The following is a 15,953-nucleotide window of genomic DNA, read 5'->3' as shown; positions in this document are numbered from 1 at the left end:
AGCAAAAACATGTTTTTCCTGATACATTTTGATGTATTGGCTTTATATAAGTGGTTGTTACTTACGACTGGGGATTGTCAAGTCAAATCAAGTCATTTTATTTATATAGCACTGTAACCAGTGACTGACCAAAGTGCTTTACAATAATAAAAACATGCATAAAAAGAGAGGGGGAAATGCAAATTACATAAAACATAAATGAAATAAAGTAAAATGTAAAATATAATAAAACAGACATTACAATCACAAAAATTGCATCAAAACATTTGTCTAAAATGCTTCAGCAAATAAATGAGTTTTTAGCCTTGACTTAAAACATTTGGTGGTGGGGGCAGATCGGACAGGTTGTTCCACAACTTGGGCCCGGCCAGGGAGAAAGCACAGTCGCCTTTCCTCCTCAAACAGCCGGTTGGTACAGAGAGCAGCAGCTGATCACATGACCTCAGGACTCTCAGTGGACAGTACGGATGTATGAGGTGACTGATATAAGCTGGTGCTCCCCCATTCAACACTTTAAAAACAAACAGTAACATTTTAAAATCTACTCTAAGTTTCACCAGCAACCAGTGTAATGATGGTGAAATCAGAGTGATGTGGCATGGTTTTTTGTATTGGGTCAGAACGGGCGGCGGCAGCATTTTGCTCATTGTCAAGATCTGTCTCTGCCAGTCCCATCATCTCCCTGCTTTGCCAGCGATTGTCACTGGCCGTCCCATGTGCTCCTAATGGTTCCCAAACCAGTGTCTCAATTACTCACAGCAGTCTCCCATTTATAACTCATTACCTGTGTATATAGGTGCCTGCCTGTGCTGTTACCCCATTAGTCATTGTTACTGTTGTCTTGTCATTCCCACTTTTGGTTCACTACCATATACTATCCTCACCTAAATTCTATTGACACTCTTGCATTTTCTGCTTATTTACTAACTTCTCTCTCAGATGTTACTAATCTATCCTATCCTTCTGAGATTCTCTCTCCCTATATACCCTGGTTATGTCTAATGCTCTTGGTGTCCACGCTCCCATTAAGCACTGGTCTGTCCCCTTCTCCCAGTCCTCTTACTGGATTACTCCGGACCTTCGAGCCCAGAAGGCAACTGCTAGAGTCTTATTTTCACACATCTCCCACCCCCTCTATAAACTTCACTGGCTACCTGTCTCTTTCCATATACAGTATAAAGCCCTTCTGATCACTTTAAAGGCCGGACATGATCTCGCTCCACAGTATATTGCAGAGATCCTCCTCCTTCCTACACCTGCCCATTCCCTCAGGTCTACAGACACTGGTCTTCCAGCGCTGGCTTGCCTGCCCTGTCTTCTGTGGGTGATAGGGCCGACCGTTCCTTTTTATCTCCAACACTTTGGAACTCACAATCACAAGGCTTCCTTTTTAGGCAGAATTTAAAAACATCTCTCTCCGCTGTGATTCACTTCCTGATTCTGTTGTAGTTTTTTTTTTTGTTTGTTTCATTCAGTGTTAACTTATGGTTCAGATGTTCATATGTTCTTGTATTTCCTCTTTCTGAATTCCTTTCCATGGCATTTGTGCCATTGTAATATGCTTGGCCCCATTGTATACACTTGCATGGTCTGTAAGGCACTATATGTATGTTGCTGTTGTATGCACAAGAAATTTCCCCGGGATCAATAAAGTGTATGTAATGTAATCTAAGTATGTCACAAAATGTTTATCATTCAGAACATTAACAAAAACAAATTTCAACATAGAGTATTGAAAGATTGAGAGAGTCGATCAAATTTTACAAAAGTAAACGTTTAACTAGAAAATAACTGTCATCGCAGGCATAACATATAATATATGAAGATAGAAATCGAGTAATTTCTGTTTCAATACAACCAAGTCGACATGAAACGTAAATACGGTGCTTAGCTCCCTCTAGTGATCACTGTCGTGCAGTACATTGTTACGTGGGGAGGACAGTCCATTCACTGATTGCGAGTAGCAGTGGGGGCGGAGGGGCATCCCAATGCAAAAGCAAGGGGGACTCCCCACTCTGGCCGTTAAATTTTACCGAAGGCCGCTTTAATGACACGATTACGCAAAATTTGCAGCAATTTCCCGAGAATCCCCTTCCCGGGCCGGCCTGCCGTGAGGGCCCTGCCCCGCCCCTGCAGACGCACCCTCCGACTGCCGGTTTCTGTAATTACGGGGCTACAAATTAGTCATTGTTTCGAATGATTCATACAGGATTTTATTATAAATTCACTTAAAATAGATTTTTATTTGCTCAGTTCAACGTTGCCTCCATTTTAATACGCTGTATCATGGGCGTAAATTATGGGGGGTTATAACCCCCCCAATAACCAAAACCAGCCAATACAATGAGAGGAGACAACCCCACCCGCCAGTACTCTACCCAAAGTTATGCCCTTGTGCATATTGTTTAGCTGGATTTCTAATTTAATTCTAATTTTCTTAAAACAGTGATGTACCCAGATATATATTTTTAAACGGATAAAATAATAGATAACATGTTCGAGGGGTAGGCGATCAAACGGTGGGGGGGGGGGGGGAGTAGACCAGTACTCCCGTCTGGGGGGAGGTGTTGGCGTTATCGTTAGTCGTTGAAAAAGGGTAATAGAACCAGTAGTAAGTGTACAGGTGTGTGTTTTTATAGTTTATAAATATGGCAACTTTCTTTCCAGAGACAATGAGCTCTATCAAACCCTTAAGGAGAACTGGATGGAAAAACTGGAGAAACGGGTTCAGCGGGAGCTCAAACTAGCATGGGCACCATCAATAGAGAATCATGTGAAATCGCTTCTGCGATAGATGTGCATGACAGAGCTATGAAAATGACCGTGATGAGCGCAAAAGGTGTAGCAGGGTGCAGCTCCACGTCCATCTTGGAGGTTACGCGGGAGTCAGCTCCCGTTTCCGCAGGGCACTAAACTGCTGGATCCCACATCCTCTCGTGCCTCTATGGTGACACCCACTGTTCGGACGGCGGAATGACGGGGCTGCCGGTGAAAAGGTCAAAGGGCACGTTAAGTCATGTGAGCAAAGCCACGCCCGAGTTTACAATGAAAACTGGGAGAGGGAGGCCTGTGACAGTATTAATTCACCATTCCATACTGTACAGAAAAGCAGCTGGTGATGACTCACCTCCGTCTTGTAGGCCAACAAAGCAGTGAAAACATGAGCCTTTCAACACCTTCCAGGCCAAAGAGACCAGTAATAATAATTAGGTATGTGGAACACCTTGACATTTACAACCATTTATCATAAGCTTTTTACATTCATCACGAGCACTCGGGTGTTGTGAACAAAGTGTGTCATTACCACCAATCTGGAGGTCAAATGCCGCTCCTGGGCCTCTTAATGGTTTTGACAAAGCTCTGTAAAGCAGGTTAATCTTTAAACCAGAACTAAATCCAAATAAGACTAACCCAGTTTTCAAATCTGGCAGGTTAATATTCTGGAGAAGGTTCCTGGGGGTAACAGAGACACTATAAAAAAGATAGCATGTCACATTCGCTCATTAATGATTTTCCTCCAAAAAGTGTTTAATTAGGTCAGGCTTAATTACGAGATCAAACATATTTGCTTCTTATCAAAAAGTTAGAGTCCAGTCCAGTGTTACAGGTAGACAGAAGTTTAATTAAAGATTAAAATACACACCCCACAGATTTACACCCCAACAAACCAAAATCCTTCTTTGCCCATTGTAACATTTGAAACCTACAGTTTGCATATAGAGCCCAGTCTGTTGGTGATACGGTCCTGGTTATAGACGCCCATCCCACGCCACCTGGCATCAACGTTAACAGTGACAGGGGGCGATGTGCAGTAAACGGACGCCTTTCCTACACTGTAAAGACATGGCAACCTGGGAGGTCCACGGCAACTGTGACTGAAGTATCACATACAAACCAGTGCAAAAATTACGGCAAAAAGCGCAGATATTCCGGTAGCACGTAGCTAGAAGTTCACCCAGGAAGCACACGGCGCAGGTTAAAAAGGGGCTCAAGTTAAAGGAAATGAAGGTGACAGTCAGTGAGCTGCTTTAGTGTGAAAGGAACAAGTAAACTTAACGCTTAAGAGCGGCCAAACAGGTTTTCGTTCTTAGCAACGTGCTAACGCTGCACGTAGCTTGCCTGCATTAGTAAGCGTGATACAGAGAAGTGACTGTCATATAGATGGGTTAAGCCAAACTGAAAAAGTCAGGGGGAGGGACAGACAGCACAAAAAGAGCTGTGTGACACTGACCGATGTGAAAGGCGTCCTCCTGTTTATTGAGACCATTGAGCCCAAACAAGGTGCAAAGATAAACACAGGCTTCCGTTCAGCCATGTCGGTTTTCCCTGCCTAGCACACAACGCTGAGTTCAAACGAAACCACCAGAAAGTTGTCAACGGGGACGAGGGAGGGAGATCGATCAAAGGCTGAGTGAGAGGGGAGGATTGGAAAGATCTGGAGTCCAGAGAGTGACGAAAATACAAGTATACAGATTCAATGTGTCCATTTACAGTCTTACGGAATCAATGTATCTGTTCACATTCCTCACATAAATGCCATTTAAACCTTATTCTGCTGTGCTCATTTAAAATGTTTAATCCAGACATATCAGGGGGAAATAATTATGTTAACTGATCCAATTTCAGTTTCAATAAGCCACAATTCAAAGTGAATAATTAAGTATATTTTGCTTTGAGCCATAATATGTAATGAGCATCAAGATGAATATTTGACCAAACCCAGAGTAAGTACCTTGAACACTTGGCAACCTAATACTGCAACAAATCCTTGTCTTGTCCCAGGTTACTGTTAAATAGACTATTCTTCTCAAATAACCATAAAGCAAGATGGGGTGCTTCTGAAAATCAGACTATGCAGTTTTGTGGTGTATTCTTTATGGGGCGCACATACACACTCACTCCTACACCCACCCAACACCAATTTAAACCCTTTAGCAGCACTGGTAAGCATCCCCCCCCCCCCCACACACAAAATTTCTACAACCCATACTTTCATAAAATATCTCCCACATGCAAAGATGCTGTTTAGCAAATCGATACCGAGCTCGTTTCCCTATATGTGTGCCCAAAAGTGGCGCCGTCCCTTTAAGATCCTCACACAGGCTTTCGCTGATGTGGTTTCTCTCAGTTTATTATTCACGGCTCCCAGGGTCTGCACAGATCGCTCCTCGGAGGAGCTGAGAGTAACAGGGTGAGAGGCAGATGTTTCCGCGTTAATGATTAACTGCACTTAGTGCAGTTCACAAACCATTAACCAGCTAGCAACCATAAGCGGAGAAGAAAAAGAACACAGTGAAGAAAAGAACAAAGACAGAACCAGGAAGGGAGGACGACTGTGGCAGGACAGCGGGCGGTCGCTCGGAAACAGATGCGCGACTTTCACAAACACAGGAGCAGGAAGGTGGTAGACAAATTTCATTTTTCTTCCTCAATCCAGACAAACGGGAAGAGAGGCCCATCCCAAAGCGGGATACAAACAGTCTCCGTGCCTCCCCCATCATCTTGAGGGGTCAGTGACGATCATCCTCAGCGTTTCCACTCGGGTCTGGCCTGTACACTCCTCCATCTGCCTCCTGGCTTATCTAGTGTAGTAGACTCTGTAGTAGACTGCTTTGGACCTCCAGAGGGAGTAGGAGTTATCGAACTTGAGGAGATAGACGCCACGGCCGGGGTACTGGTGGCTCCCTGCGTATACCTCCTCGTGGCAGTCCCTCCGGTATACTGGCACGATCTCGTCCACCTGAGGCTTGCTGCTGGTCTTCTTAGCTTTCTCCTGTTCGCTATGGCCGTCCCCTGTGAAGACCAGCAAGGTTGGGTGCATTTAGGACAGTTAAAACAGGCCCATATCCTAAGAAAGCTGCGAGGCAAAGCAAGACGTGATTCTATACAGACGCTCCTCACTTTACGATGGTTCAACTTAAAATACGACTTTATGATGCTGCGATATCAATGCACATTCAGTACTCAACTTTGGATTCTGATCTGTTCCTGGGCTAGCGATACGCTGTATGATACTTTCTTAGGCCACGGCAACATCCACGCAGCCACACTTCCAGTTTCTGCAGCGATCGCCACTGTAAACATCTCATACTGTGTTTAACAGCGTCTCATACTATTGGATCACTTACTCATTTATCATATCATATTTGACTTAAGATATTTTCAAATTAGGATAAGCTCATCGGAACTTGACTCCATTGTAAGTTGAGGAGCATCTGTATATCCAAAGGTAGGGCTACTCTATGCCAACCCTTAGATCCAGCCCCATTGTTTTGAAATAAAACAATATCATTTTTCACTGTATTCACGATGCCATTGCTGGGGTTATAGATCATATGGGGAATCAGAGTGAAGTGCAAGCACTGTGCAGATTTTACAGCTCACCAAAGTGACATCTGGACACAATGCGCTGGAGTGTACAAGCTTTTACAAAATGTTTACTACAGCTTTATTACTCGAGGAAAAGCCTGACAGGTCCGGCAGAGGCGCGAACCGCGAGGCGACTCACCCCCGTCGTCCTCGTCGTCGTCGCTGGACTCGCTGACGTGCACGCTAACGCCGGTGTCGCCCGAGTCCGTCCACTCAAAGTAGACCCCGAAGCCGATGTCGTAATGATCGGTGGCGAACTCCCAGAAAAGGTAGGAACCCTCCTCGTGCGTGGGCACACGGACTGTCACCACCTCGCCGCGGCCCACCGTGATCACAGAGTCTACATCCTGCCGGATCTTCTCCTTGAAGTCCTTGATCTGCGGCCGTGTCCACATCGACGGCGCGGCGATCAGCTGGCTGGTTTCTGCGTCGAGGGCAGACAGGGGACTATCAAAAACGGACACTGGTAACAAATGGGTGGAATCCCATTAAATTTTAGGGGATCCAACCTTTCAGCTAAAGCAGTAATACTGATGGCAGGTAAAAACAGATAGGGGCATTTTGGCTTCAACATTTCAATTAGTGCCTACAAGGTCTTCTAAGATCTAATAAATCAATCTATCGATCATCAATTCATCTATCAATCTATATGTGAGTCTATGCGCCTAAAGTTTGACAGGTTATGGACTTTCCTAATCAAGCTTTCAAACTCAGAACAGTGGCTATGGGATTTCTAGACCTCAGCCTGATATCAGGCACTGGTCCGTCACGGCGAAGGCGATGAGAACAGCACATGCCTGTGGGCCCGTTTTCGGTCAGCTCCGTCAGCTCCTCAGCCGGCTCCACCTCTGAGTGCCTGTCTGGGCTCTCGGGGCTGTGCTGCCCATTCAGAGCGAGGCCGTCAACGGCGCTCATGTTCACCTCTGCGGTCAAAGACCCCACTGTGTCCTCCTGCTGCTTCTGCAGGGCAGCCTGTGGATGGACAGGTGGGGGCCCAGTCAGCACAACTTCCAGAACCTTCCCTGAGAGAATGGCTCCCCTCAGAAAAAAATCGGACACACATGTGACCAGAACCAGACCTGAGACCCACCTGTTGCTGCGCCAGCTGGACCTGGTAGAGCTGTTGCATGTATTGCTGGTAGTGCTGCTCCTGTAGCTGCCGGATCAGAACCATCTGCTGCTCCAGGTTCCCAGGGTACTGCTGGGCTGCATACTGTTGGAACTGGACCGCGGTCTGGGCGTTCAGAGCTGCCATAATCTGCTGCCTGCAGAGATGTGAGGTCAAGATATGCATATGCACAAGCTTGCATTGCTGTCCTTGTAGGGACCGTCTATCTCATTCTCATTATAATACAATTAACCATTCCTAACGACATTCCAGCAAATGTAAAACTAAACAAAGAACCAATTATGCCAGCCTTGGCAACTTCAGAAACTCATTTCTTCCACTGCTACAAACAATGACCTCCACGTCATTTATTCCTCCCTGCAGCTAGAGGGCACTACAGATATAAACAAGATGCAATACAACATATAATTAAGGAAACTGCCCTATTGTAAGGCCTACAGTTTTGGGAATCCCCCCCCCCCTCCCCCGCGGCTGGCTTTAGCAGCACCTTCTCCGAGATGGGACAGGTACTCACTTCTGTTGCTCCACCCTCAGTCTCTCTTCTTCTAGTCGCAGTCGTTCCTCCGCCTCCAGCCGCTGCCGCTCCTCCTCCCGCCGCCGTCTCTCCATCTCCTCTTCCTCTTTCCTCCGCCGTTCTTCCTCCTCTTTCCTGCGTATAGTCGTTTCATTCCATCACTCAGGTGTTAAGTGCCCCAACGAGATCTTCCCAATCACATATTGACACGTCCTCCACGGCGGCCATAATCGAGGTGGAGCCTGAAGGCCGACCAGCAGCACCTTTTCCTTTCCTGCTCGTCCCTCTCGATCCGGTGTGACGTGACGTACGGAGCAAATAAGTTACAGCAGTTATTCAGCAGCCTGACAAACTCCATCATGGCTTCTTCCTTGTCCATGTTGCCCAGGGAAGACCATACTTTCCTGCAGGAGCAGAGATGCGTCAAAAGATTGCAGGGATCCAGACCACTGGCTGATTCTGCCATCTATTTAACACTGTATACAGCATTTGATATAGCTACGACTGCAGCCAGCAGTGGAAAGATGGCTCCTGAAATGAGCCAGCAACCTTTGGGAACAGCATCTTTACCTGCTGCCCTGACCCTTACTGACAGGCCGGACACTTGGTCAGTGGGTTCAGAAGACGACTGTTGAGTGGGACGTTCCCAGGGACATATTATATCACCAATGGTATGGAGAGCGTTTTGCAAATTAAGACGCTATGAGCTAAATATCATAGCTAAACGTATAACACGAAAATGAACAGTGTAACAAAGTTAGCATCTAACCAATGGGGACTTTGAATGCACACGTCGCCTGTCTACTCTTGAATCATCCTCAAGTTTGTCATTACGCGCTCAGGTACTCCGGCTGTTTATGGGAGATGTTTCTTACCGTCGGTCATTGCCGAGGACGTCGAAGAAGCCGACCTCGGGCGAGGCGTCGGGGTTGTATGGTCCCAGCGACACCTGCTTCTGCAGTGCGACGAGCCTCAGCTTCTCCTCGTACGTCGGGTGGAAGGCTTTGCCGTCTTTCTCTGTCGGGAAGATGTACGTCGGCTCACTGTGAGAGTGCAAGGGCGCGACTCCCCTTCCCATGCACCCATCTGAGTGTAACCAAAACACGGGCAGCAAGCAAGGCTCAAGATAACGGCAGCGTTGGCGTGACAGGAGGGGAAGGGGCCATCGCTCATGACTCCCAGCCAGTTTTATAGATTCGTTTTGTTTTGTTTTTTCTTGCTATCTTTATGTTATTTTCTATTTTCATTTGAAATCCAGTTTAGTTTTAGTTACTTTTAATGTGTTTTTTATTTAAAAGATATACACAAAATTTAAAAGATCCACATTATGTACCAATGCCCTCAAAATAGGCAAAACACTTCCCAGGTATTATTAATGGTCATTATATATAAACAAATCATAACTTTCAGCTAATAATCAGTAAGACAACATATCTGATGTTCGTTTTTATTTTGTTTCCGGAGCAGTAATTTATGGCTTTCATTTGGTTGTAGTTCTTTTATTTTGATATCTAATTTTATTTCAGTTTATGAAAATATTTTGTTATGGTTTTAGTTTTCATTAAAGATGATAACCCTGCTCTTGACTGGGCTGCCAAACATGACAGAGCAGCGAGCCGTTCACAGCACTCTGGGCGTTGTGCTGACGGGCTTTTCCACATTAAAAGGGTTTAGAACAGGGGGGGGGGGGGGGGCGACATGAGTAAGAGGAACACAGGGGTTGGGCCTGGCCCAGAAAAGATAACCTCTGTATAACCTCTGTATAACCTCTGTATAACCTCTGTATAACCTCTGTATAACCTCTGTATAACCTCTGTACCTACTGTTTCCACAGTGAAAACAGGAAAAGTCTCTTCTGCCTCATCCTGTTGCACAGATTCTTTGTCATGTGACCCTATTATTTCGCAGAAGTGTGGTGGCCAAGATCCGTATAGAGGAAGCGTGTTCCTGATAGAACATCCATATCTGCTGCATAATTAGGTTTCGTTGCAGAGAGCCCAGCTCAGCACCCAGTTGAATTTCTAAAGAAAACTATCCCCCCAACCGCAAGCACTACAGGCTCACATTAAAAACAGTTCATACATCACTACCCATACACGTCTACACGGGTTTTTACAACTGACACTTAGCAATAACAAAGTATAGGAAATAGTTTTACAGCAAAACTAATGAAGTAAGATGCACTAAAACCATAAGAAATACCAATATGGATTTAATAATGTAATGTAACCCCAAATTCAAAGTCTGGTATATTCCTACATACAGGAACTTTCAATCCCCATCATCATCATCCTCATTGTGCCTCCAATTCCGCTGGCAAAGCTAACAGATAGAGCTACCCCCCCCCCCCCCAAGATAGCAGCTGTGTCCTCAATTTCTACCTAGAAGACATGACAAGCGCGGGCCCTAGTGAATAATCACTGTACCGTTGAAAAGACAGGACGTCCCACACTGACCGCTAAAAAACCCTCCTGACAAGAGACCGTTAGAGATCCTGATGTAGACTAACATACAACACAACAGCATCTCTCTGCCTGCGTTTCAGATAAACTGGGCGGGAAAAAAAAAGAAGATTAAACAGGCAAGCAATAGAGAGAGAACGGTGTGTATGAGTCCCCCACCATGGCAGGACCGCTTCCGTTTCCTGCTCGGGAAGGAGAGGGTAGCCGGTGCTCCATGGATACAAAGACCCATTCAAGACCTGGAGCTGCATGTCCTGCCTGCCCAACAGGTACAGCAAAAAACCCAAGGAAGGGCCAAAAGCCCGTTACTCAGCAGGGACATAAGATTCAGAGTCTAAACCGCATCAGTCCATCCCTCAGTCCAACATGAAGCTCAGATTGTATATCGTGTCAGTCCATCCATTAGCAAAAGCATAAGGCTTGCAGTGTGAGCAGGGACATAAGGCTCAATACATTAACTGCGTCATTTGGTGGACACAGGTTATAGCTGCAGCATTGCTAATATATCCTTATCCTTCAGAGACAGTGATTAATAATGGAAAGCCTAATGTCCTTATGCCTTTATATATACACTATATGGCAAGGGTGCCCAACTCCAGTCCTGGAGGGCCAGAGCCCTGCACAATTTTGGGTTTCCCCTCATTTAACACACCTGATTCAACTCTTTGTGCTAATTACCACACAGCTCTTGAGCTGAATCATTTATGGTGGAACAGGGAAAGAACTAAGCTACACAGGGCTCTGGCCCCCCAGGACTGGAGTTGGGCACCTCTGCTATATGGACTAAAGTATTGGGACACCTGACCATTACACCCCCAAGAACTTCTATGACATCCCATCCTAAATCCATAGGCATCAATATGGAGCTGCTCTCCCCCTTTGCAGCTATGACAGCTGTCACTCTTCAGGGAAGGCTTTCCATAAGATTTTGCAGTGTGTCTGTGGGAATTTTTGACCATTTACCCAGAAGAGCATTTGTAAGGTCAGGCACTGATTTTGGATGTGAAGGCCTGGCTTCAAGTTCATTCCAAAGCATTCATCAAGTCTCCAAAGGAATAAATTATCACACTGCAAGACAGAGAAACGTGATTCGTCACTCCACAGAAGACATTTCCACTGCTCCAAAGTCCAGGGGCAGCGTGCTTTACACCACTCCATCCGACACTTGACATTGGGCTTGGTGACGTGAGGCTTGCATGCAGCTACTCGGCCATGGAAGCCCATTCAATGAAGCTCCCGATACACAGTTTTGGTGCTGGGGTTAATGCCAGAGGAAGTTAGGAATTCTGAGACCCCACTTCGGTCTTTACGTGGTCTGTCACTTTGTGGCTGAGCGTCTGTTGTTCTAAACCCTTTCGCTTTGCAATGATACCACTTATAGTGGATTATCTAGCAGGTAAGAATGAACCGAGTTCTTCAGGATGAACCTTTCGTTTACAAATGTTTGTAAACCTGACTGATTTTATACACCTGTGGCAATGGGTCTGAATGAAACACCTGAATTCAGTAATTAAGAGGTGTGTCTCAATACTTTTGTCCATGTAATCCATATTCCTGTAGATAAGCTATCGCGACATAATTTTTTTCTAACTGACTTCTTCACTCCAAGTCAAATGTCACCTTCTAACTGTGTGCTTAGTGGGTGATGTGTGAGCAGGTAACGCAAACAAGGCTGACTGCCTGGCAAACTTGCAGGTGCGTAATAATAAATCCCCGAACCTTCTAACCACCAGGGTGTGAATTACAGAGCAGTAAATTATATTTTAACTACAGGGATGTGCGCTCAGCTTCATTACAGCCATCGGCAGCTTTCCCAATCTCCTTTGTGCTCTCCTTGTAGCTGGAACAAATGAATACCCAATTTAACCTCTAACGATTACCAGCATCGGCGACGGGAGGCTGACAGCACTTAAGACAGTCTGACCTCTCACTAGGCGTATGTGTCAGCGGCAATTTAGAACAGAGTTAGAGACTGCTTGTAATCTCCTGTAATCTTATCTAAGTTTATGACCTGGGACACCTTTATTTTTTTCATCAATGCAGCATGTCTACTACAGTAATCCACACCAACACCTGGCAGGATATTATCTTGACTGCCTCTAATTAGATAGAATTGCTGCAGGACTTGTCCTGTTCAGCAGGCATAGGTCCTGGAATGACATCTAACTGAATGCCACAGTTCACCCTCCCCCCCCCCCTCTACCACAACCCCCCCACACGCACACTCATGGACAACGCAATTGGTTGCTTACAGCAGTGAACTCTCACTGAATACGGTCTCAGAAACACAACACTCTCACAGAATATTTACGAAAATTGCTTTCCATTGCCTCTGATAACAGGGGATGCATCTGCTTCCGGGAGTGACCACAAACATGGCCCACAGTCATTTGCTAAGCAAAGTGCATAAGAGGATAGACAATGATCTTACTGCATTTACACACCCTATACTTGTGCTAAGTGACAGAAAATACCAGTATAACTCTACAACAGATACATTTACACTGTATTCACTTAAACACTTATGTCAGGCAGCTGTGGAAGCCAGAATAATTATTACCATATTGTATTTGTGCTAATTTTAAAGTTTTACATTTAAATGCATATTTTACAGGAGCAATATAGGTTAAGTGCTACTGCAGAATCCCTCTTGGGACCTCAGGTCACAGATCCGTGCCCTAAACGCTAAGCTACACGTCATACAGACATCCCTACAGTCCCCTAACTTCCCTTCACAAAAATGTGTCCAACGTTTCTGTGACAGCCTGAGAGATTTGCACTGTTACAGAAGAAAAAATGCAGGACATTCAAATACAGCAATCAACATAGGTTCTGATTCCATATTTTACTTAAATCTAAACCACCCACCAAGGCGGCAGTCCAAGTGATACAAACATTCCTGGATAATTAACTAACCCACCACCAAGTTAAAGCCACGTATAACCAGCCCAACCAACGAAAATTAACTGTCAGCCATATAAAATCTGCTGCATGACACCTACAGATTGACACAGCCTATTAATCAGGAAATGAAAGAAGGAGTGGGCAAGCAAATTACGTAAATATTTTCTCGTCCTAATTTAGAATATCTGGCTGCCTTGCACTGAAATGCTGCACAACAGATTTGCACCAAATGTCACTTATTTTGAGCAACTTCAGACAGACCACGTCAAACACCGCGCATTCAACTCCATGCCAGGCTTGAAGTCTGATCAATTTATTTTACAACTACAACTACGCCATACAATGGTTTTACAATTTAACAGGATACGATACCTTTAAAGAATTTCAAGGCCAGCCCGTAGAGCTCTTGCAGAGAAAAGCCCCATTTTAATTCCATGGTTCTGGCAGTGTCGCCCTTTTCGTCATCCGTCCCATCGGGGGCACCCGGGGCTCCTTTATCCTGCCCCTGCATCTCAGCATTCAGCCTTTCGACGGACTCCTGCTCGCCCTCGGAATCGGGGCTCAGCGTCAAGCCGTCGATGGAGACTTCCAGGCGGCTAGAGCCGCCGCCGCCGCTCGACTCGGGTCTACGCGCGGCCGTCGCCATCACGCCGAGTGTCAGCCGGAGCGGCCACGTACCAACTTCCGGCTCGTGGAGCGCCGGAACTTCCGGGATCAGTCGAGGGGAGGGGTTTGGTCTTTGGACCGTAAAGACGCATGCGCAAGGACCATGCGCAAGAAATGAATGAACTGCAGGACAATATCGGCAGTGTCAATCCTTTGCGCTTCCTTGTTTTTTTCTTCTTCTTTTTTATCACTACATGATGGACTTTTGTTTGATTTGGGAAGTTAGGTGACCTCCATCTTTCTCTAAATTTCTGCCAATATGATTGTATGCTCCATATTTTGTTATTTTGTAATATTAATCATCTGCATGGATCCAATGTATGGACATCTGTTTCATAAAAAACAATGTTGTCAGTGAATGAAAGTGATTACCCACTACCATCTATAGAGTAACGCCTTCAGCGTCTTATGTAATATTCACATCTATCTATCTATCTATCTATCTATCTATCTATCTAATCTGCCATCCAGGCTTTTTCCGTTTCTGTTGCAGTAGGATCATACTATTACAGCTATTTAATATGCGTAAGTAAAATTCGTCACGTTTAGCCTCAAATCACAAATATAAAGGATTTTAAAATAATGGCATATTATATAAACGAGACAAACTCATAGACACATCATTTCAAGATTGTGTTCTTTAAATCTTCTTCAGCTAGTATATCTTTTTTTCAGTTGTTCTGTAGTAATGTTATTTTAAGAGCTTTAAGATGCATCGCCGTGAAAAGGCTTCTGTGGTGTCCAGGGCCGTAGCTAACATTGTTGATACGGTCCCCTTCATAAGCAGTTAATTTTTTTAATCAATTAGTTACGTGAAACGTTAGCCTAATTTTTTTTCAGGTGAATATTTAGCTTCAAGTATTATTTTAGCTCTTAAAAAATTACCGAGGTCCGGTCCTCGGTGACCTCATAGCTGGCTACGGCCCTAGTGGTGTCAAGTGTCGGTCAGTACTTCAAAAAAGATGGGGTGGAGAGATCAAACGATCGTCTAATTGTCTTATGCTTTCTGCAGTCCGTGCACCACATTTCCTCCTATCTTAACTGAATCAACATTGAAATTTCCTCCCACGCCCGGCTCCTGAATTTCAATTGTATGAGCTCCCTAATGATTTTCACGCAAAAAAAAAATCCCGTTATAGTTTACCTTTAAAGATTTTTTCAGTCAATTGAATTCTTAGCAATATCATTTTAATACCAATATCAGTTTTAATCCTGCTTTTATACCATATATAGATCAGTTTGTTTACTTAAAATACTTATATTTACTTAATTTATATTAGTTCATTGATATCAATGAGCAGTCAAAATAATCACTGCATCATATTCTGTTTAATGTAAGATTACTTACTCTAGTCATGAAAAAGGAAAGCCCTCAGGTCTCCACCGTGCCTTTTTTCATTCAATAACCTTTATTTTACCAGGCAAAGCTTTAAGAACAGTTTCTTATTTACAATGACATCTGGAGACTAAAATTGCAGAAACTGCTGGTATCATATGCACCCAGTACTTGAAGTGGGTCCGTACCAGTACCTTTGTTTTCCTCTTTATAGTCCTGGGAACAGATCTTGCGCACAACATCTCCCCTGCCAGTACTGCATGCGAAGGGGGAGTCCTGGCACCTGTGTTTTCCTTCCTCAAACACTGCATGCATAGCAGACGCACAATTTATTGCCGTGTCATCAGAGAGATCTACCCACACTGTCTGAAAAATGGGTACAGCCCTGGTTCAATTTTGTTCCCAAAAGTACAAATAACATTATTGTACCCTCAATGGTACAAAATGTTTCTCAGAGTCCATTTCTGCACCTTAAATTAGACTAAAAGGCACATTTGCCTACATCTACACAGTACAATTGGGAGACCTTTGAGGGTACAGCCCCACACTGTTAGAAAAAAAGACTACCATTTT

The 15,953-nt window shown here is 44.7% G+C and overlaps 1 protein-coding gene across 2 annotated transcripts; it reads right to left on the bottom strand.

The window, feature by feature from the left end:
- Positions 1-3,601: 3,601 nt before the first annotated feature.
- LOC111841344 (Golgi resident protein GCP60) lies at positions 3,602-14,077 on the bottom strand. 2 transcript variants are annotated; one of them, XR_011984104.1, is made up of 9 exons: positions 13,751-14,077; positions 8,888-9,029; positions 8,276-8,416; positions 8,013-8,147; positions 7,460-7,634; positions 7,167-7,341; positions 6,509-6,793; positions 4,120-5,793; positions 3,602-4,026 (listed from the first exon to the last, which is right to left on the bottom strand). XR_011984104.1 is itself a non-coding variant. In XM_023807031.2 (8 exons), exons 1-8 carry the CDS (start codon positions 14,022-14,024, stop codon positions 5,579-5,581), a joined length of 1,542 nt encoding a protein of 513 aa, XP_023662799.2. In that variant the 5' UTR covers positions 14,025-14,077; the 3' UTR covers positions 3,602-5,578. The 2 variants fall into 2 exon arrangements, 1 of the variants encoding a protein (XP_023662799.2); XM_023807031.2 differs by having other exon boundaries at positions 3,602-5,793.
- Positions 14,078-15,953: the final 1,876 nt, after the last annotated feature.

The sequence above is a fragment of the Paramormyrops kingsleyae genome, chromosome 19, assembly GCF_048594095.1.
Source record: "Paramormyrops kingsleyae isolate MSU_618 chromosome 19, PKINGS_0.4, whole genome shotgun sequence".
Taxonomy (NCBI): domain Eukaryota; kingdom Metazoa; phylum Chordata; class Actinopteri; order Osteoglossiformes; family Mormyridae; genus Paramormyrops; species Paramormyrops kingsleyae.
This window is presented reverse-complemented; position numbering and strand designations above follow the sequence as displayed.